This window comes from Carcharodon carcharias, chromosome 17, assembly GCF_017639515.1.
Source record: "Carcharodon carcharias isolate sCarCar2 chromosome 17, sCarCar2.pri, whole genome shotgun sequence".
NCBI classification, from domain to species: domain Eukaryota; kingdom Metazoa; phylum Chordata; class Chondrichthyes; order Lamniformes; family Lamnidae; genus Carcharodon; species Carcharodon carcharias.
In genome coordinates, this window is record NC_054483.1 from 22,659,458 (window position 1) to 22,681,713 (window position 22,256).

At 45.0% G+C, this 22,256-nt stretch overlaps 1 protein-coding gene across 1 annotated transcript in view; it reads right to left on the reverse strand.

The window, feature by feature from the left end:
• LOC121290179 (anthrax toxin receptor 1-like) overlaps positions 1-22,256 on the reverse strand; it is a 191,107-nt gene that overhangs the window by 65,578 nt on the left and 103,273 nt on the right. The window contains exons 13-14 of the mRNA XM_041210436.1: positions 15,558-15,653; positions 12,505-12,543 (exon numbers count right to left, since the gene is read on the reverse strand). Of these exons, the coding sequence (XP_041066370.1) occupies positions 12,505-12,543; positions 15,558-15,653 (135 nt within the window). The remainder of the gene's footprint in view (positions 1-12,504; positions 12,544-15,557; positions 15,654-22,256) is intronic.

Below are 22,256 nucleotides of genomic sequence, written 5' to 3' on the forward strand. Positions count from 1 at the left end.
ACCCCCGTAGAGACCAATAACTCAAAAAGAAAGGTACCTCCAACCGATGCTGATGTAAGTAATTGATAGACTGCATTTCATTTTTCCAGTCAAACCCCAAAATCCACATTAAACATGCATTAAGAGTCACGTGGATTTAGTCGAAACGATGAAGTTCACGCTAATTGTCAATACAACAATTTACATATCAAGACTATCTGTAGCAAGGCACACTTTTACAAACTCTCTCTCCCTAGGGTCATGACAGTCCTGATGGTTTAGATTTTCACAGTTCCTTTTCAACCCATCAACTAATACCACCCTGATTCATAGTTTTGTCACTTCTGGTAAAGCATCCAGCACTTAAGCATCTCTGACCTATTCACACAGGCCAGAATTTTACAGCCCCTCCTGTGCGGCGGGCTATTATGGTCCCGCCGAACTGAATGGAGATTTAAATGGCTCACCACATCTGCCGAGGGCTGGTTGAGAGACACTGCTGCGGGACTGCAAAATTCAGGCCACAGCTTTCCAGGTTTTAGACCTTGTTAGCCAGCTCACATAAAAACATCAGGGCAGACATCCCAAATCGAATGCACCATTTGTCATCAGAGGTTTGACTTCCTTCGAGTGACAGGACACGTGTGTTTGAACTCTGTCGCTCCCAGCGGATACATTTCTTATTTAATGGATGGTTGGAACATCTGTTTCATTCCAAGAAAGCATCAGACTTTCACATTAGAACTTGTCAGAATCTCATGAACAAAGGCAGCAAAAGGATGAATGAGGAATTTTATACCATTTTGGAAGAAGTAGTAAATAGAAGACTCAAAGTGACACCACGAGCTTTAAATGACAACGAACTGCATTTATTTAGCTGAATTAAATATCCCAGGAGTGTAGTCAAGCAGGATTTGGCACTGTGACAGGTAACCAAAAGTTTGATCAAAGAGGTAGGTTTTAAGGGAGAGAGAAAGAGGAGCTGAAGGCACATATGTCAATAGTGGAAGGATTAGAATCTGGGAGACATCAGAGGCCAGAATTGGGAGGAGTGCAGAAACCTTGGAGAGTGGAATAATTAAATTGAGTCACGAATGGGGAACTAGTTGATGCGGTGGATGAGATATTAGCTCCTTGTCTCCTAAATCTGTGTCCAAATCCAACACAGTTTGAGAAGCTACATGTTTCTTCTATCTCCTGGCTGTATGTGAAATGAATTTGATCTATATCAGTCTAATCGTAAGCCAACTGATGAAACTAGGAGCAATCTCTCTCAGAATGACAATGCCACTCAAGATATATATCATTGTGTAGTTGGGTTGGAATAGTTTCAATAAATCCCAAAGACTGCCAGCTGCAAACTCTATAACTTTATTCTAACCTATTTTCAGTTATAGAGAATACTCCCTTACACTAGTTTCTTTCCATGCTTCTTTCTCCTACATTCCCAGATGTCATGAAGCTATTAATGTATATATGATTGGAAAATATTTTTCTTTTAAAATAGAGTTTTAGTCAGTGGGTGTGTCTTAATTGGATTAAAATCAGCTAGCCTGATGTGTACTAGTTTTGAGATGTAAGAGAGGTAGATTGTATTTGCATTTTTAAAATCGAGCATTCAAGAAGTGGGGTGAAATCTGACACCTAGTTGGCAGAGACCAAGCAATATGTTTACATTACTAATAAAATTGGGACTATGAAAGGGGTTTTATTGTTAGAAGATTAAAGAGGCAATGGTGAGACAATGAGAATTTACATTCAATGAGATGTGCTGGATAAAACCGATTGTAGTTTTGTGTGTGGAGGGCAGAGGCAATGTAGATCAAAGCAGCTGTAAGCCTCCATCTGCCTCCACAGGAACCAAACTGAAAAGTACCTTATTTTGAATTCCTAAGGTGAAAATGCTTTGCCTGGTGTTGGGTTAAGTCTATGGGTTGCTGTTGCCTTAATGGAGATTAGTTTAGGAATTTGTTAAAAGTTATGATAGTAGTAATTTGCAGCCATGTGTATATATTTAACTTGTGCAAATTTTAAAATTGCTTCATTTAGTTTAATGTAAAACCTGGCGAGAACTGGTGGTTTAATTCCTGAATTTAGAGCTGCATCTCAAACATAGCACTTAAAATATAGGTTACGACAGTTGTGTAGTTTCCCTCTCGGATCCCAGGAAGAAGTGTGTCGATTGTTGTTAAAAACCCATCTGGTTCACTAATGTCTTTTAGGGAAGGAAATCTGCTGACCTTACCCATTCTGGCCTACACATGACTCCAGACCCACAGCAATGTGGTTGACTCGTAACTGCCCTCTGAACAAACCATTCAGTTCTCAAGCAGAATTAGAGATGGGCAATAAATGCTGGCCCAGCCAGTGATGCCCACATCCCCTGAATGAATAATTGAAAAAAAAAAGAAAACTGGGTTGGATATGGGAAAAGATGGAACTTCCTAACCATTTGCCTGAAAGTTAAATTGTTCAAGATGTTCTGGGATGAGGTCGGTTGTGAGGTGGGTCTTCACAACAAATCGGTTGTGATGAAGTTGTGCCCAAGTCTTTGCAGCTATTACTTTGTGAGTGGTTTTGTAATAAAGACACATCATTAACTCGTGGTACAGTGTGTTCCTTGTCCCTTGTCTGGTTGGCAGTGTTATCGTTTGTTTATAGCCACATTGTGTGCCAAGAGGTACAAGTGGGTGGTCCTCTGCTATCATGTTAAAGCCATTATTCTGTACACTAGAACTGCTAGTACACTCCTGTACTGTAGTGGACTGTGTATCAGCAACACGTAGAAGCATGAGGGAAACTTCATCCTTCGGATTCAATAGGAGGACCATGAAACAAGTGCTGGCCAGAGTTTAATGTCCACTCCTCGTTGCCCTTGAGAAGGTGGTGGTTGTAGTAGAAGGGTTTGGTACATACAGGGTTAATGTGGGACTGAGTATAGTGCTGCCCACACAGTGACATAAGAAGACACATGATTTAGACCCAGGGTCAGTATGGTGTTAGCCAGAGGCGTGTTAAGACCGAGGATGGAGATAGCTCCCTGCCTGTACCCTTTACAGTATTATGTATATCGTTACAAGTAGTTAATAAAGATTTGCTGTTAACATAAAGAAGCCTATGAGGACTTCTTTAACAGACAAGTTCTGTAACCAACACCATCCCAACGCTGAACCCCTGCAGTTCACATGGGTAAAGGCACACACACAGTGCTGTGAGGTAGGGAGTTCCAGGATTTTGACCCAGCCATAGTGGAGAAACAATGGGAAGCATTTTCCCCCCGTCGCGGGGGCTGGGGGGGTGGGGAGGGGGAGTGTGGAAAAGGCAGGAGTGGGTGCGTGCAGGCGCGCCTCGTCGCCATTTTATGTGGGAGGGCCAATTAAGGCCCGCCCATCGTGACATCCGCCAGGAAGCACTATGCACTCCCTGTGTGGGGTGGGGGTGGATTCCCTCAGCCGGGAGTGTGCTCTTTCACGCATGCGCACAAAAGAGCGCACTCGTCTCCCTGAGGCTAAGTGATGCAGCAGGGGTATCTGCACCAAATTCAAAAATGGTCAATGTACAAAATTAAAATTTCCCTGACATGTCCCCTCATGTGACACTGTCACACGAGTTGGGACATGTCAATCACTTTCATTCAAACCTTTATTAAATTTTTAAAAAACCTACATGAAACCTCGTCCCACCCGTGGATGAGGTTTCATGCTTTTTCTGAAGCCCGCCAGAGTTCCTGGCCTGCCCGCCAACCTTAAGATTGGATGGGCAGGCCCATTAACTAGTCCAATTACTTTTTAAATGGCCTCAATAGGCCATTGACATGCACACAGCTGACTCGGCTATGCCCCCACCCACCTGCAAATTGAAATGACGCGGGGTGAAGTCAGGAGTTCCGCCCAACGTCATCCCGTGTCATTTTACACGTCGGTGAGTGGGCCTTGCCCCCCCCCTCGCTCGCCGACCTCAATATCCTGGGCCAATGAGTGGGGAAAGCAGATGTGTGACCACTGCTACATGGCTGTTAAGTAAGAATTACTCATGAGTTTTCTTTTCCCCTGTGTATTTCATTGAAGGAGAGAATGCAACTATAACGATTGCTGGTGGAATTCAAAAGGAGTGCAGGCACTTGGCCAAGTGGATGACGATCCAATAATAAAACGGAAAATGCTAGAAATACTCAGCAGGTCAGGCAGCATCTGTGGAGAGACAGAGAGTTGACGTTTCAGATTGAGATGACCTTTGCCTGACCTGCTGAGCTGTTTTGAGCTCAGATTTTCAGCATCCGCAGTATTTTGTTGCGCACGTGTTGTAGCTGGAGATGACATGTCAAGCTGTTCCTTAGGTGGTGGGAGAAAAATGTATTGGAAATGACTCCAAAAGAAACATCTTGAGTTTATATGACATTTAAAATCTACACAACCACAGTGCTCAGTAACAAAGTAAAGCTCAGTTGGTGCAGGTTTCTTGATGTGCCTTGCACATTCGTGGAGGCTGCCTCCCATCTCATCCCCTCCTGCCACCCACAAAAAGGAATCACATGTGCACCCCAATAATGGCCCACAAAATCCACTTGTTGGAACTGTTTTTCAGCCACTTGAAGTTTTGTTTTTAATCCCATTCATGGGATGCGGGCATCACTGGCAAGGACCAGCATTTATTACCCATCCCTCACTTGCCTTCAGAAGTCAGGGGTGAGCTGCCTTCTTGAACACAACTGAACAGTTTGCTGGGCCATTTCAGAGGACAGCAAAGAGTCAACCACATTGCTGTGGGGTCTGCAGTCACATATAGGACAGATGAGGTAAGGATGGCAGATTTCCTTCCCTAAAGGGCATGAGTGAACCAGATGGGATTTTTCAACAATCTGGCAATTTCATGAGCACCATCACCGATGACTAGCTTTGCATTCCATAATTATTTAGTGACCTGAGTTTATACATTCTTCAGCTGGTTGTGGTGGGATTTGAACTCATGTTTCTGGAGCACAACAAGGCTTGGGGTTACTAGTCTCGTAACATAACCACCATACTGCCATCTTCTGTCATGCAGAATTGTAGAGGTCTCAGCTTATATAAAGGTAACTCTACTGGTGCCACGAGAGCTGTCCACTCTATCCTGTTTTTCTTCTGTAACATTGAAAATGTGCCTTAAGAAGGCACAGTGGTATTGTCATGAGACTAGTATTCCAGGGACCCCAGGGTAATGCTCTGGGGACCTGGGTTCAAATCCCACCATGGCAGATGATGAAATTTGAGTTCGATTAAAAATCTGGAATTAGAGGTCTAATGATGACTATGAAGTCATTGTCATAAAAACCCATCTGGTTCATTCATGCCCTTTAGGGGAGGAAATCTGCTGGCCTTACTTGGTCTGGCCTATATGTGACTCCAGACCCACAGCAATGAAGCTGACTCTTAAAAATGCCCTTTAAACAAGGGCAATTAGGGATGGGCAATAAATGCTGGCCTAGCCAGCGACGTCCACATCCCATGAACAAAAGAAATATATATATACATATATATATATATATATATATAGGTCTCATTCACTCTTAAATGTTATTATAGGGCTGTGCATTGACAGAAAATTATTTCACCACCCGGCCAATCTCACCATCCCACACCACCCACTCTGGTTAAAGATGATCATATTTTACAAACAAAATATAAAATACTGGCTGTAGTTTCATACCAAAGTTTGTTGACTGACTTCTCTCCAAAAAAATGTGATCAAATGTAATAAAAGCAAGGTGCAGCTGAGCCAGGGCTCGAGGCTGATGGGCCCAATTTTAGAAAGCTCCAGCCCACAGGGAAGGTTGGTTTCATGCCTTTGTGCTTTGAAACCATAGATCTGTCTGTAAAGAAGAGATTTCCAATTTCACTACACCTCGAGCGCAAAGGAAATATTTCCTCTCGCCTGCCCCATGTGAGCTTGATCTGGAAACATTCCCCGAAAATCAGAACTGGAATTGAGCCTTGATGTGGAAACTTGCAGTCAAATCACTTTTGGAGCCTTTCTGCAGCCGATCGGAAGTGGTGCAAATCTCTGTGCGAGATTTGTGCTGCTGATGCTGCTGTTGAGTTTTCTGCCTGACAACAAAGCACTAAAGCCTTTCTTTAGATTACATGCATCATTAAACTTTCATGGAGAAATTTTGTTGCCCAAAGTGATGTAAGAATGTGGAACGCACGACCACAAGGCGCATTTGAAGCAAATAGCAAAATGCATTTAAAGCGAAGTTAGATAAATTCATGAGCGAGAGGGGGAGAGGTGTTCATGTAGAGTAAAACATATTGGGCTGGGTCTCTTTTCTCTTGAGAGGGGTGACCTAATAGAAGTCTTCAAAATGATGGAAGGTTTTGATGGAGTGGATACAGAGAGAATGTTTTTTCTTGTAGGGAAGAGCATAACCAAAAGATAGTCACCCAGGATCTAATCGGAAATTCAGAAGAAACTTCTTTACCCAGGGAGTGGTGGGAATGTGGAATTCGCAACCACAGGGAGTGGTTGAAGCAAATGGTATAGGTTCATTTAAGGGCAGGCTAGATAAGAGGGAGAATATGAAGGAGAAGTGAGCAAAGGGTAATGCTGAGAGTTAGATGAGTAAGGATGGATAGAGACACAAGTGCAGCAAAAAAGGCAGTGGAATAGCTGGTCCCAATGCCCTATTTCTGTTCTGTTCTGTATTTTCTATGTAATTCTAAATGGTTCCAATCAGCACAAGTTAGAATCTCTGCAGGGACAGATATAATGTGTTCTAGGTATGGAGCCAGAAGTCAGGAGATGATCCAAAGACTACCTGAAGACTAATAGACACTAGGATTGTATTTCTCAGAACTCAGAAGGCTAAGGGATGATTTAGTCAAAGTTTCAGCATTCTTAAGGGAACTGATCAGATGGAAAGAAACTATTTTCATTCACTGGGGAGTCTCAGGCTCGAAGATGGAGCGTAAAAATTAGAGCGATATCTTCCAGAAATTAAGTCCATGAATACTTAGGGACCAGAAGCTGGAGGAAGTTTGGAACCCTGTTCCCCAAAAACACAATTGATGTAAGGTCAAGAGTAAAATTTTAAATTGGTTAACAAAAATTTATCAAAGATACTGCAAGATATGGGGCAAGGTCAGTTATATGGAGTTCGATCACAGCTCAGTCATGACATCATTGAATGGTAGAACAGGTTCGAGGGGCTAAACGCCCAGGTCATTGTCCTATGTCCCTTTGAGAAAATTAGGAGAAAAAATGAATGAGGTACAAACTCTTGAGAAAAGCAAGGATAATGTTGTGCAAATGAACTAAAGAGGAAGACACATTACAAGATACTGAAATCAGGGGAGGCAGTGGTGTAGTGGTATTGTCACTGGACTGGGTAATCCAGAGACCCAGGGTAATGCTCTAGGGAACTGGGTTTGAATGCCACCATGGCGGACGGTAATTTAAAAGTCTGATGAAGATGACCATGAAACCATTGCCGATTGTCATAAAAACCCATCTGGTTCACAAATGTCCTTTAGGTAAGGAAATCTGCCCATTCTTACTTGGGGGTCTGGCCTACATGTGACTCCAAACCACAGGAATGTGGTTGACTTTTAAAACATGGGCAATAAATGCTGGCCTAGCCATGTCCCGTGCACAAATATATTTTTAAAAATATACTCTAAATAAAAATAACTAAACCTTGTTGGTGCATTTATCATTATGTTAACCAGATGTTACTGACCCTGGAACTGGACACAAAAGCTCAGTGGAACTTCAACTTCCAGCTTTGACCAGTGTGTTTACTACTCTGCTAATGATGAGTCCTCTTGCAATCTGTACTCCTAACCTCATGGTCACTGTATATATCAAGTATCAAACAAACATTGTTTCCTATTTTGTGAGCTTGTTTAAAAGGGGTCTGGATGCTAATTACTCTATGAAAACCTAACATAGCTTTATCCCATTGCGGTCAAAAACCTAACACAAGCGCCCACAGAGCAAGTGGAGGGCACTATTTTTAAAGAAATATCCAACAGAATACAACCAGATCATTCTTTTTTTTATTTCACAGAATTCTCACAGTGCAGAAGGAGGCCATTCAGTCCGTCATGTCGGCACTGGAAATTCATTTCAGCAAGTTCCAACTCATTGCTTGGAATTGCCTGGGCTGGCATGTTTTAATTATAATCATTGGGTACGGCAGGCACAACACATTGGTCCATGGTGAAACATGTTTCATTGTTACCCAGAGTCACTCTCAGGCACAGCTTGTGCTAATGGCCTTTCATAAAATGTCAGTAACTTTGGTGTAAAGCATGCTAACTTGACAGCACATGGATGGGATATCAACCATAGCAACATATGAGCTGTGAGTTGGCTATCAACCTGTTTACCTATTACGGGTAAAACAATACAAAAACAGAAACAGAAATACCTGGAAAAACTCAGCAGGTCTGGCCGCATCGGCGGAGAAGAACACAGTTGACGTTTCGAGTCCTCATGAAACTTCAACAGAACTAAGTAAAAATAGGAAAGGGATGAAATATAAGCTGGTTTAAGGGGGGGATGGGGGAAGTTGTTAGGCCAAGCAGTCAGTAATAGATGGAGATAACCAAAAGATGTCACAGACAAAAGAACAAAGAGTGTTGAAGGTGTTGATATTATCTAAAGGAATGCGCTAATTAAGAGTAGAGAGCAGGACCGGCAAGGTACAGATAGCTCTAGTGGAGTTGGGGTGAAATAATACTAAAAGGGCATAAAAAGTAGAGATAAACAATGGGTGGAAATACATTTAAAAATAATGGAAATAGGTGGGAAAAGAAAAATCTATATAAATTATTGGAAAAAACAAAAAGGAGGGGGAAGAAACAGAAAGGGGGTGGGGATGGAGGAGAGAGTTCAAGATCTAAAGTTGTTGAATTCAATATTCAGTCCGGAAGGCTGTAAAGTGCCTAGACGGAAGATGAAGGGCTGTTCCTCCAGTTTGTGTTGGGCATCACTGGAACAATGCAGCAAGCCAAGGACAGACGTGTGGGCATGAGAGCAGGGTGGAGTGTTGAAATGGCAAGCGACAGGGAGGTCTGGGTAATGTTTGCGGACAGACCGAAAATGTTCTGCAAAGTGGTTACCCAGTCTGCGTTTGGTCTCTCCGATGTAGAGGAAACCGCATTGGGAGCAACGAATGCAGTAGACTAAGTTGAGGGAAGTGCAAGTGAAATGCTGCTTCACTTGAAAAGAGTGTTTGGGCCCATGGACGGTGAGGAGAGAGGAAGTGAAGAGGCAGGTGTTGCATCTTCTGCGGTTGCATGGGAAGGTGCTGTAGAAAGGGGTTGAGGAGTAGGGGGTGATGGAGGAGTGGACCAGGGTGTCATGGAGGGAACAATCCCTACGGAATGCTGCCGGGGGGGTGAAGGGAAGATGTGTTTGGTGGTGGCATCATGCTGGAATTGGCAGAAATGGCGGAGGATGATCCTTTGAATGTGGAGGCTGGTGGGGTAATAAATGAGGACAAAGGGGACCCTATCATGTTTCTGGGAGGGAGGAGAAGGCGTGAGGGCGGATGCGCGGGAGATGGACCGGACACGGTTGAGGGCCCTGTCAACTACCGTGGGTGGAAAACCTCGGTTAAGGAAGAAGGGGACATGTCAGAGGAACTGTTTTTGAAAGAGGCATCATCGGAACAGATGTGACGGAGGCGAAGGAACTGAGAGAATGGGATGGAGTCCTTACAGGTAGCGGGGTGTAAGGAGCTGTGGTCGAGGTAGCTGTGGGAGTCGGTAGGCTTGTAATTGATATTGGTGAACAGTCAATCACCAGAAACTGAGACAGAGAGGTCAAGGAAGTGTCAGAGATGGACCATGTGAAAATGATGGAGGGGTGGTGATTGGAAGCAAAGTTAGTAAATTTTTCCAGGTCCTGACAAGAGCATGAAGCAGCACCGAAGTAATCATCGATGTACCGGAGAAAGAGTTGTGGGAGGGGGCTGGAATAGGACTGGAACAAGGAATGTTCCACATACCCCATAAAGAAACAGGCATAACTGGGGCCCATGCGGATACCCATAGCCACACCTTTTATTTGGAGGAAGTGAGAGGAGTTAAAGGAGAATTTGTTCAGTGTGAGAACAAGTTCAGCCAGACGGAGGAGAGTAGTGGTGGATGGGGATTGTTCGGGCCTCTGTTCGAGGAAGAAGCAGAGAGCCCTCAGACCATCCTGGTGGGGGATGGAGGTGTAGAGGGATTGGACGTCCATGGTGATGAGGAGGTGATTGGGCATCTGTTCTGATGGTGCCACTTTCAAAAACAGTTCCTCTGACATTTCCTCCTTCTTCCTTAACTGAGATTTTCCACCCACGGTAGTTGACAGGGCCCTTAACCGTGTCTGGCCCATCTCCTCCGCATCCACTCTCACGCCTTCTTCTCCCTCCCAGAAACATGATAGGGTGCCCTTTGTCCTCACTTATCACCCCACCAGCCTCCGCATTCAAAGGATCATCCTCCGCCATTTCCGCCAATTCCAGCATGATGCCACCACCAAACACATCTTCTCTTCAACCCCCCCCTGCTGGCGTTCCGTAGGGATCATTCCCTCCGTGACACCCTGGTCCACTCCTACATCACCCCCTACTCCTCAACCCCCTCCCACGGCACCTTCCCATGCAAATGCAGAAGATGCAACAGCTGCCCCTTCACTTCCTCTCTCCTCACCGTGCAAGGGCCCAAACATTTTTTTCATGTGAAGCAGCATTTTGCTTGCACTTCCCTCAACTTTGTCTACTGCATTTGTTGTTCCCAATGCGGTTTCCTCTACATTGGAAAGACCAAACGCAGACTGGGTGACCACTTTGCAGAACACCTTCAGTCTGTCCGCAAGCATTACCCAGACCTCCCTGTCGCTTGCCATTTCAACCCTCCACCCTGCTCTCTTGCCCACACGTCTGTCCTTGGCTTGCTGCATTGTTTCAGTGAAGCTCAACGCAAACTGGAGGAACAGCACCTCATCTTCCGACTAGGCACTTTACAGTCTTCCGGACTGAATATTGAGTTCAACAATTTTGGATCTTGAACTCTCTCCTCCATCCCCACCCCCTTTCCGTTTCTTCTCCCTCCTTTTTGTTTTTTCCAATAATTTATATAGATTTTTCTTTTCCCACCTATTTCCATTATTTTTAAATGTATTTCCACCCATTGTTTATCTCCACTTTTTATGCCCTTTTAGTATTATTTCACCCCTCCCCCACTAGAGCTATCTGTACCTTGCCTGTCCTGCTCTCTACTCTTAATTAGCACATTCCTTTAGATAATATCACCACTTCAACACCTCTTTGTTCTTTTGTCTGTGATATCTTTTGGTTATCTCCACCTATTACTGACTGCTTGTCCTAACAACCACACCCCCCCCCCCCCACCCTTAAACCAGCTTATATTTCACCCCTTTCCTATTTTTACTTAGTTCTGTTGAAGGGCCATGAGGACTCGAAATGTCATCTGTGCTCTTGTCCGCCGATGCTGCCAGACCTGCTGAGTTTTTCCAGGTATTTCTGTTTCTGTTTTTGTTTTGGATTTCCAGCCTCTGCAATTTTTTGCTTTTATCTCTACGGGTAAAACAATGATTGGGGACAGACAGGCTTGTGCAGAAACAATGAAAGGGAAAAGATGGCCTTTTAGATCTTCCCAGAAACCCAACTTTCTGTTCTAATACAGGTACCACCTCATACATCAGTAACTTGCAATGTGGCATAGTGGTATTATCATTGGACTGATGTCCCAGAGACTCCAGGGTAATTGGATCCTGGGGAGCCGGGTTTGAATCCTACACTGGCAGATGGTGAAATTTGAATTCAATAAAAATCTGGAATTAGAAGTCTAATGATGATTATGAAACCACTGTTGGTTGTTGCAAAAACCCATCTTGTTTACTAATGCCCTTTCGAGAAGGAAATCTACTGGTCTGACCTATAGGTGACTTCAGACTCACAGCAATGTGGTTGACTCTTAACTGCCCTCTAAACAAGGGCAATTAGGGATGGACAATAAATGCTGGCTTAGCCAGAAATGGCCACATTCCATCAGTGAATTTTTAAAAAAGTAGAAGTTAATGTTCATTGTCTTAATTACATTTCAACACCCTCTCCCCTTTTCATCCTCCCTCTGTTGAGATTGAAGGGCCAATTGCTTGACCATGTAAATTTTAACTGAAAACCTTGGCAGGCAGGAAGGAGCTGCGGGAATCTGCAGGCCCCAACCAACCTCAAATTGGGGAATTATCCCAAAGACTGAATGCAATCCCGCCTCCTCCTCGAAATCATTCTGACCCAACCACCAAGTGCAGGATTCTCCACTTCCCTCACTTTGAAACAACACCTCTCCAAACCAAGCCCAAACCTAGAACCACAATGGTACCCATTCCTGAATGATCATGTCTTCTCTCCCACTCCTTTCAACCTGGGGTTTGAGCTGCTCAATGGATCTTGGAGGCCCCTTCACCTGACTTGCACAGTTTAAAAGGTCTAAGATGCATCCAGAAAGTGAGAAGAGAGAGTGCAGCACTTACTTCATCATCCGAGGGTGGTGGAGGGGGCTCTTTAATAATCTGAAACAAGACACAAGAAGTGAGAGAGGGAACAAGATTGACAAATGCCCTGCAAAATTTGACAAGTACTTGCACGGTATAAGAGATTGTGTGAAAATTGGTGTGACATAATGCCTGGTAACTTCAGCCCCTACTGTGTCGGGCAGCAGTGAATCAACAAAAACAGTCACAATGTATCACACTTCCTTTCAAAGGGCCTGTCCGAATTTATCAGGCATTGTTGGTGTTGACTGAATGTGTGTTGAAATACATCAGCAATCTGCCCTTTGGACAATATGTCATTGTGACTCTTAAGTTAAGCAGCCAGGCAATCTTGCAAGTGTGCAGCCGATCTCCTGCTTCCTGGGCAATGACCGGTGCTGAGAAAGATTGGCACGTGGAGATATCTCACTCCACCACATGGACTGCAGCGGCTCAAGAAGGCAGCTCACCACCACCTCATCCAGGGCAATCAGGGATGGGCAATAATTGCTGGCCCAGTCAGCAGAGCCCACACCCCGTTAAAGTAACGAAAGAAAAAAGCTCCAGCTGATTCAGAGGTGTGAATCATTTGAAAATTATTTTTTGATGCATTTTCTTGTGTGTCATTAAACATGAAAATCACCTCCTGATCTGCAAGTCAGGAATATTCCATAATCCATTCAACTCACGAGCCAAATTCCATCTAAGCTGTGGGATAAAAGGGGCAGTGACTCATAGCCCGAAGTCTCCACTTCTTTCACATTTAGCATAACTGAGAGGTCCAGGTCCAGCCCGTCAACAGCAAGTTCAATAAATTGCAAATGACCTGGCAGGGTTTTCTGAAGCTGTTGCTGGTTGTTACACCTGTGCAATGCAACTTCCTAATTTCACCCCCAAAAACACACACACACACACACACACACACACACACACACACACACTGCAGCAGGCCTCCAAAATTCTGAGGGGAGCAGCTCTAAACAGAAGTCCGTATAAAGGACTAAGTACAAGGATTCAGTCTGAAGGCTGCCCCTGCACAAGTTTCCTATTACCAAATAAGGGCGATGAAGGAGGCTATTTACAACATCTGGTCTGTGCCTGCTCCTTGCTTGTCAATGTATCAATTAAACTGTGAAGGTCTGACAATAATCGTCTTGGTGACTGGCAATTACATTGTTAAAACAGGTGAGGGGCATTGGCCCACCCATAAATGGGTACAGCTGTAACATTCCAGGGTGGGGGAAAGGATCTGGGTATTTGTTACTCTGTTGAACTGGCTGAACAGTCAACCTGCTGGAGGTAAAAGACCAGCTTTAGATACGTTCTTCCCTTATATACAACTACTGGAATTAACACTGCTACCCAATTATTCCTGTTTCCCCCTTCCTCTTTCCCCATAGCCCAGAAAATTGGTCCTTTGATGTTTGCCCTCTGCTGTTTTTTTTTCTTCTCCCTACAGCTCCATTGGTGCCACCATTGGGTCATCCAATAGGAATGACCATGCATCACAATTTAAACAAGTTTACGAGAGTGGAACCAGGGAGGATAGAGTTTAGTTACATGGAGAGACTGGAGAAGTTAGGTTAGTTCTCATTATGGCAGAGAAAGTCAAGAAGAGATTTGATCGAGCTGTGCAAAATCACCAAGGGTTGTGTTAGAGTAAAGGAGAAACTTCTTCCAGTGGTCGAGGGGTCAAAAACATGAGGAGTGATTGGGAGTCAGAGAGAATATGTGAATTATGATCTTCAATGTAATACCTGAAAGGGCACTAGAAGCAGATTCAACAGTAACTTTCAAATGGGAATAGATATATATTTGAAGGATAATATTTGCAGCCATGACGACAGCATGGTGGGTGGGACTAATTGTATGGTTCTTTCAAAGAGCCAGCACAGACACAATGGGCCAAGTAGCCTCCTTGTGTGCTACATATGTTTTTCCAACTGTTAGTGTAGTGTTTGAGCCTATATTGACTCTATGTGACACAGCTCATTATGATGTATTCTTTCTGGAGGACCCTTGGGGTCTGATTCTTGGGCCAGGGTGGGAGGAGGGGGAGGTGGTGGTGGGTGTGGTGGTTCATGGGATAAAATTGGCTAGGCCATTTGATGCCCATCCCTAATTGCCCTTGAGTAGGTGGTGGTGAGCCACCTTCTTGAACTGCTGCAGTCCAGGTGGTGTAGGTCCACCCGCAGTGCTGTCCGGAGAGAGTTTCAGGATTTTGACTCAGCCACAGTGAAGGAATGGAGATACAGTTTTAAGTCAGGATGGTGTGTGTGCTTAGAGGGGAACTTCCAAATGGTTGGGTTCCCATGCATCTGCTGCCCTTTTCCTTCTCGGTGGCAGAGGTCACGGGTTTGGAAGGTGCTGTTGAAGGAGTCTGGGTGAGTTCCTGCAGTGCATCTTGTAGATGGCACACACTGCTGCCACTGGGCGTTGGTGGTGGAGGGAGTGCCAATCAAGTGGGCTGCTTTGTCCTGGAGGGAGTTGAGCTACTTTGAGTGTTGTTGGGGCTGCAGTTCACTCCCCAACTACTCTTTGTTTTCAACACTGAGTTATTAATTAGCCCTTGGCTTCTGGTCCTTGCACTGTTAGGAATGAAACGTCTTATAAAGCAACCAATTTGCTTCCCACACACGGAGCTGACCGCAAAGATGGCTCGAGCCCTCGCCCGTGGAATCCAGTCCACCAGTTAAGATGTTTGGGTCCAGCCAAACAATTTTTTTGGTCCTGTTTAAAATACTGAAGTGACTTTAAATCTAGCTGTGTAGTACCGAGGACATACCTTTCGTTGTAACATTTCCAAGTAAAATAAAAAACACTGATCTGGAGCCCAGAAAAAGAATTTGGTTGTAACTTGGCTTGTCCAGGCTTTCCAAAGCCCCTCTCTTTCTTTCTAAATTAACAAATCTCATGATGATTCTATGGATTTTTTTCTATATGTCACACTCGTTTTGTCAGTCCAGACAATTAAGTTGCATCTTGTCAGCCACCGGGCTAAGTGCGGTTCACATAATTAGATCGCAATACTCTGGATTGATCCCAGGACTTACCACAGTGCAGCACAGAGGCCAGAACCACCAGAGGAGAGCCAGTGCCAGCAGCAGGAACAGGATTAAGAGTGCGATAGCCAGAATTGTTCCATCGGACTGCAACCAGAACAAAATGGGAGAGCTTGATTAATAAATCCTGACTAAAACACCGAGGACATGTTCTTGTTAGTCAGCCTGCTCATGATGTAAATCAGATGCTGAAAGCTGTCTGAATCATGGCTTGTCTGTTGTCACAAAGGCTTTCATCATTTGTTTGCGTCTGCTGCTTGACCCAAATGACATTTTTCTCTTTATTTTTCACGCATTGTCATAGAATCAGTTGGAGCACAGGAGGAGACCAGATGTTCCTGTGCCAGCTCTTGAGTAGAGCTATCCAGTTAATCCCAATTTCCCTGATCTGTAACTTCTCCACAAAAGGGAATTGGATAAATCACTGAAGGAGAAAAAAATTGCAGGGATGTGGGGAATGAACCGCGAGAGCGGGGTAAACTGGATAACTCTTTGAAAGAGACTCGATGGGCCGAATGGCCCCCTTCTCTGCTGCACTATTCTATGATTCCATGAAGGTGTGATGTGAATGGATGTTGTTGCTGTGGTTGTCTTCACCCAATGTCTATTCATACAGTTTATTTTTTGTAAAGGACCATAAAAAGGGAGCAGTTATGGGGACGGGGGCTTGTTCTGCCCACCCCCACTGAGGCTGCTCTGGGTGAGATGGGCCTGCTCCAGATCTCAAGATTTCCAAGTCAAGAAAATGAATTTTGGGAGAGATTGAAAGAGTTAAGTCTTGAATTGGAAAGCTGTGCAGTGAAATCCTTGTGGTTTCTGCGGGGGTCTGAAAAATGAATATGTTGGCTGACTTTGAGACAGGAAGTTTGCATATACATGTCGAGGTTTAAACATTTGGGGTAAAAGAACTCCATCAAATAAAAGGAATGGCATAATTACTGCAAGTTAAAAAAGTCATCAACTGAACTCTTTCTCTTGAATTCCATGATTCTGGCCTTCCAGCCCCAGGGCAAACAGATCAGAAAAGAGCTGTGGCACTGGTCCAGAAATAGCGTTGCAAAGCTGTATCAGTGACCAAGTGTTGTGGGGTAATTTAAGGTCTATGGTAAAGTGAGGGAATGGAGAGCAAATGCTTTCAAATTACATCTTTGCTCCTTTGTGATGGCCGCCTGGTTTCATCTTTATTGTTGCGGCCTACGTTGCTGCTTCTCCTTCAAAAGGCCTGCCTTTAAAAGGGCCAGTGACAGCCATGATCAAGAGGAACCTTTCAATAATAAGGCAGACTCTTCTCCTCTCTGGGGAGTATCAGCAGCAGCTATTAGGCTACTCTCCAGCCTCATGCTTTCGAAACGGAAGTGGGGATAACTCACAGCATCAAATAATTCAAACAGTGTTGGAAGCACCATGTTGTTAAAGTGAAAGACAACAGGCTCGTCCTCAAATAGGTCTGGCAGACTGGTGAACCTACACAATGGAAACTCGGAGAACATGTCTCACCCACGCTGTGTGAACTAGGAAGTGGGATGACTCCACCCCCAATCCACCTCCAAACATGCCCTCCCCCACCTCCCCAACACATTGTGATGTTCTGCCGGCGGAGGCTCAAAATGGGTGGTGAGCTACCACCCCACCCAATACCACCACCACCACCCCCCCAACAAGTGTTAGGCTCATAAAAATAATCAAATGATGCTGGTTCTCGACTCTCATGCCATTTCCACAAGCCCTTGGGCGAGCAGGATCATTTAGGGCCTATGGGGATGGTGGTTCCTTCCTACCCTTTTGCGAGTGGTCCCAGCCCCAGATTTGGGTAAGGGTCCCATGCTCAGGGCTACAAACCATGGCCAACAGCAAAACCAGAAAGCTTTCAGTGGTGATGGCAGAAGAGTTAGAACCTTGAGGGACAAGGGCTGCTGACAGTCAGAGGACCCTGCGGGCAGAAGACTCGAGTTTCCTTTAAGCACGTTTCTCCACCCCACCACCTCCACCCCCACCGCACCCCCCCCCTCCCCTTGCCAACTATCTTGCATTCTATTCATAGTGTTCACTGGAGCTGAAAATGGGAAACTCGTGCAAAGAGGAAAGCGCAGAACCGCGAGACGTGGAGGAACTGGCCTTGAGGAGATAACCACGGCTCCCATGCTCCGAGCTCCTCAGCTGGCGGTGGGCGGAATGCACTCTCTCAGGGGATATGAGCCATGAGCAGTGCACTGTAACCCTGCCACCCACACCCACAGTGATGTCCAGTAGGGGGGGAGGAGGTGGAGGGGGGGGGTTGTGGGGGGGGGGGTGGGGGGGGGTGCGGTGGGGCACCACCTCTGAAATGCAGACTGGACAAAATTTGCACCCAGTACTAACTTTCCACTTCTCAATCAGACGTATTTACAATATTTTCTGCCCTTTATTTCCTCCTAAATTTGATTTCCAGCAAATGCAGTTTTTTCTTTCATTGTTTGTTTTACTTTTCGTTTATTTTTGTTGGCCTGCCAGCAGCCCCCTTGAAAGGGTTATGTTCATTTTTTTTCTCTTGCTGAAAAATTCCTGTTGTTTCCTGGAGGCTGGTGGATTTAAAGGCAACTTGCCTCAAGTCTACAAGGCTTGTGAAGTACGCAACTACCCGACTTGAATGGCACCATCTCAAATCTTTCTCAGGTGTGTTCTGCTTATTGTGGCTGAACCCGAAAGTGGACAAGGGCGAGAGAGAGGAACAACTATCTCCACCGTTCACTGACCCCAGTTTTCCCTCCCAAGTAAAATTTGTTGACTGCCGTGTTCCAAGAGACTGAAGCTGATGCAGATGTTGAATGTGGACGTCTGACCTGAAAATCTGAGATGGTGAATCCGTGGTCTAGAGCAAAGACCACTTGTGGTGGGCCCCACTGTGCAGACTGAATCTTAACTGCAGAAAATGCAATGAACAATGTTCAGCCTGGTTATTGTGAAGCAGGGTTTAGTTCAATGTTGCATCTCATAAATAAGCAGAATGAGGTCCGGAGCCAGACCTTAGTCTTTTAAGGAGGACCGGGTAATTTTATATGACTTCCCCTACTCCAAGTGAGGCATTTGTGCTAAACATACTTCATTGCACACACAAGTGACTCACAGAGGTACAGTCACAATGTTTTGTTTCACAGCAGATATCATGTGACTTCTAGGTCCCCTCGTGCTGGGGATTCAAATAGGAAATTTAGAATGGAAACACATGTGATTTCAATCACAAAAGATCGTAAGGCAAGAAAAAAAAAAGCTTGCACCTCAAGCTTCCAGCTGGGATGTAAAATGGATCTGCCATTCAGCAGCCCGAGCCAAGCAGACCAGCTGACTGTAATTTAATTCAGGCATGCAATCTTTGCCTGGGCTGAAATAAAACTCATTCCTATTGTGGCAACGCGAAAAAGTGTGGAAGGAGAAGTGCAAACTGCAAATGCTGGAAACGCACAGCAGGTCGGTCAGCACCTGAGGGTGAGGCAGGTTCGCCGTTCAGCTGTCTGAACTCAGTTCTGTTTGAAAGAGCTGACACCCAAGCCATAAAGAGTTGCCTTTTCACTTGGGGAAGGGGAAGGGGACCAGCTATGTATCTCTCTAACATTTGCTGTTCCTCTGTTCTGTGGAAGGAGAGGAGGATAATTGGTTGATGAAGCCACTTCCTCCCACAGATACTCTGTTCTCTCATGAACACTGCCCTCACCCTCTGTTCAAGCTCTCATAGGAAGCTGCTGAAAGCTTTTGAGTAAAACTCTGAGGATCCGTCCCCTGTCGTGAAGAATGATTTTCTACCGCATTTAGTAATTTGGCAAGACCAAGCCCAATCAAGGTTTAATAGTTCCTATCTGTACTGAGCCCCAACGCTCAATCCTTTTCTTAAGTATTGCATAGAATCACATGGAAAATAAAACACAGAAACAGGCCATTAGGCCCAATTGGCCCATGCTGGTATTTTTGCCCCACACAAACCTTCTCCCACTCTAATTCATCTCCCTCCATCAGTATATGCTCTACTCCTTTCTCCCTCATGTGCTTATCTAGCTTTCCCTTAATGTATCAGTGCTATTTACCCCAACTAATCCTTCAGGTCGCGAGTTACACTCTGCTTCATTAGATTTGAATATACAGTAAAACCTCCCACGACCAATGGTTAATGTGAATTGGTGGATATTTGAAAACATCACCTCCAGGCTCAAATTTTGACACATCCCCCTCTAATGTTCCCTGGAATTTGCCTTTGTCCTCTTTCATGCACCGGGTGGTCCCGGTAAGATTGCTGCATGGCAGTGAATGCAAGCATCTTCAGGGGACTGCTGCTTCTGCATGGCCTGGCTGTTCCCTGTGACACATTCCCAGTGCGTGGACACACACTGCGTAGCTTAGAAGGAATGCTGCCCTCCTACCAAGCTTCATCTCTGCACAAACTCCAACTCATCGGAACTTGGCTGCATGCACCCTGTGGTGCTCCACAGTCACCTTGTCCTCGCTGATATCCACTGGCTCCTCAATAGATCAAATCCAAAATCCCAGCCCTAATTTCAAACCCCGGCCTTGTCTCCAGATTTGCAAGTTCCTCCCGCCTTGTATGTGAGCCTGTGCCTTCTGCTCTTCCAAGGTGATGCCAATCCTCTTGCCCTCTGCCCCACCTGGATGGCAGATCTTTCAGCCGGTTTGACCGTACACTCTGGGACTCACTTCCTTCAAACCCTTCTGCTCTGCTCGCACCCTCCCTCCCTCCCTATACCTTCTGCAAGTTTCCTCAAAAAAGTCCTTATTTAGATATGCTTCTGGTCACCTCCCTTAACTCATCTAAAACCAAGGCAGCCCCATCTCCTTCCTTTGATGAGCACTGTGGCACTTTGTCAATGTTGTAAGTGGTTAACAGTACAGCAATAAGCCCAAGATGAGTATGATATAAATGAAGTCAATTGGATTCAATCTTAACTGTGAGTTACATTGAGGAAAAGCTTCATGTAACAGGGCTGTGAGGCAGCCTCTCAATCAATGCTTTGTCCTGGTAGATAATGAGAGTATGGATTACAGAAGGCTCCACTATATTTACTCATCATCCCTAGGGACTCTGCTGTGGTAATGCAGAGCTATGCTTGAAGAATACTTAGCTTCGTGCAAGGAATTATCTGTTTTTCTCTTCTACAGACCCAACTATTTTTAGACCAAATTGCACAAAATCTCATTTGGCACTGAATACTACAGGTCTGGTTGCAGATCAACTGTTTAATCTGCTGTTTACCAAAACACACAATTCTCCAGGATGATGAATAACTCATGGTGACCTTAATGCAAGTTTAATTTAGAATGGTGGCGGGGGTCGGTTTGAGGGGGGTAAGCAGGGAATGGATTCTGATTTTGAGGAGACACCATTTCTGAGAATTTGGCGGAGGTCTGTGAAGGGAGGTAGGGCGTCCCAATACACGGGATGATTGGAACGCACAGAGTCAATGGAGTTATTGTTCATTAGCTGACAGGGTGAATTATTGCATCAGGCAAACAGCTCCTGCATAAGAGGAAGAGATCTGAAAAGGATTCTTCTCATTGACACATTATTTTGAGCACATTGCAAGTCCACATCTGGCTCGCCAGCTTTGTAGCTGACCAGCAGCACTGCTTTTTGAGAGAGCTGGATTGTCTTGAAGGCTCCATGGCACTCTTGGACTCAGTTGGTTTTGTTGCAGGAGCGGGGAGGGGGCTAACAGAGGTCTATAAATGAGAAGGTCAACGAAGACCCAAGGCAACAGGACTCAAGGGCACAAACAGTCTTAGAAGAGGAAGAGGTTCTATACACAAAGACCAATCAACAGCTGGAATGGGTCCCGTCCCCAGAAAGAAAAAAACAGTTTGGACCAGTACTCTTAGTTCCCAGTTTTCACTGGTGTTCCATTTTAAGGACCGGACCTATTATGAAACAGAGCTGGCTGCTGGACTGATGTGGAGGTGTTCAGGAAGAAAGCTGGGCTGGAATGTCTTTGTCTTTGTCAAATATAACTCATCATCTTGTTTAAGTGTCAGCCTGGCTTCCTGTTGTTTGGCACTTTCACCTCTGTGGCAGAAGGTCGAGGGCTCAAGCCCCATTTGAGTGTGCTGCCTTGTCAGAGGTGCTGCTATTCAGAGGAAATGTGAAGCTGAAATCCTGTCTGCTTTCTGAGTCGTTCAAGTGGACGTTACAGATTCTGCGGAATTATATCAAGAGGAGGCAGGAGAGCTTTCAGTGTTCTGCATGATATTCCTGCCTTGAGGAATTTACTGTTTGTGGGGCCATACTGTTTGTTTTTGCTCCTCTCCCAACCGCCTGTTTATCATTTTTAATTAATGCACTCTATGTAAAGTGCTTGGGTGTTATAAAGTGCCCTATAAATACAAGATGCCTTGGTTCCTAATTACCTTCATTTTGATATCTCAGACAGACCTTAAATACCCCTGTCATTTGTCAGCTGACACTGAGGAAAGGATTATTATTTAGGAGGAGATAGCTGGGCCCATGGGAACTGACTACCAGCTTTCCTCAAACTTACCTCCTGCACAGATTTGAACTGTTGATGTTAATTTTATAAATGAAGGTTAAGTGTCCACAGGTGGGGAATACACATTGGACAAAAGCTTTTGCATATATAATGAAACACCTTTCCAAGGTTATCTCTGTGCCTGGGTGTCCCTGGAGAGGGAGCATGCGGTGTCCACCGGCAGGCT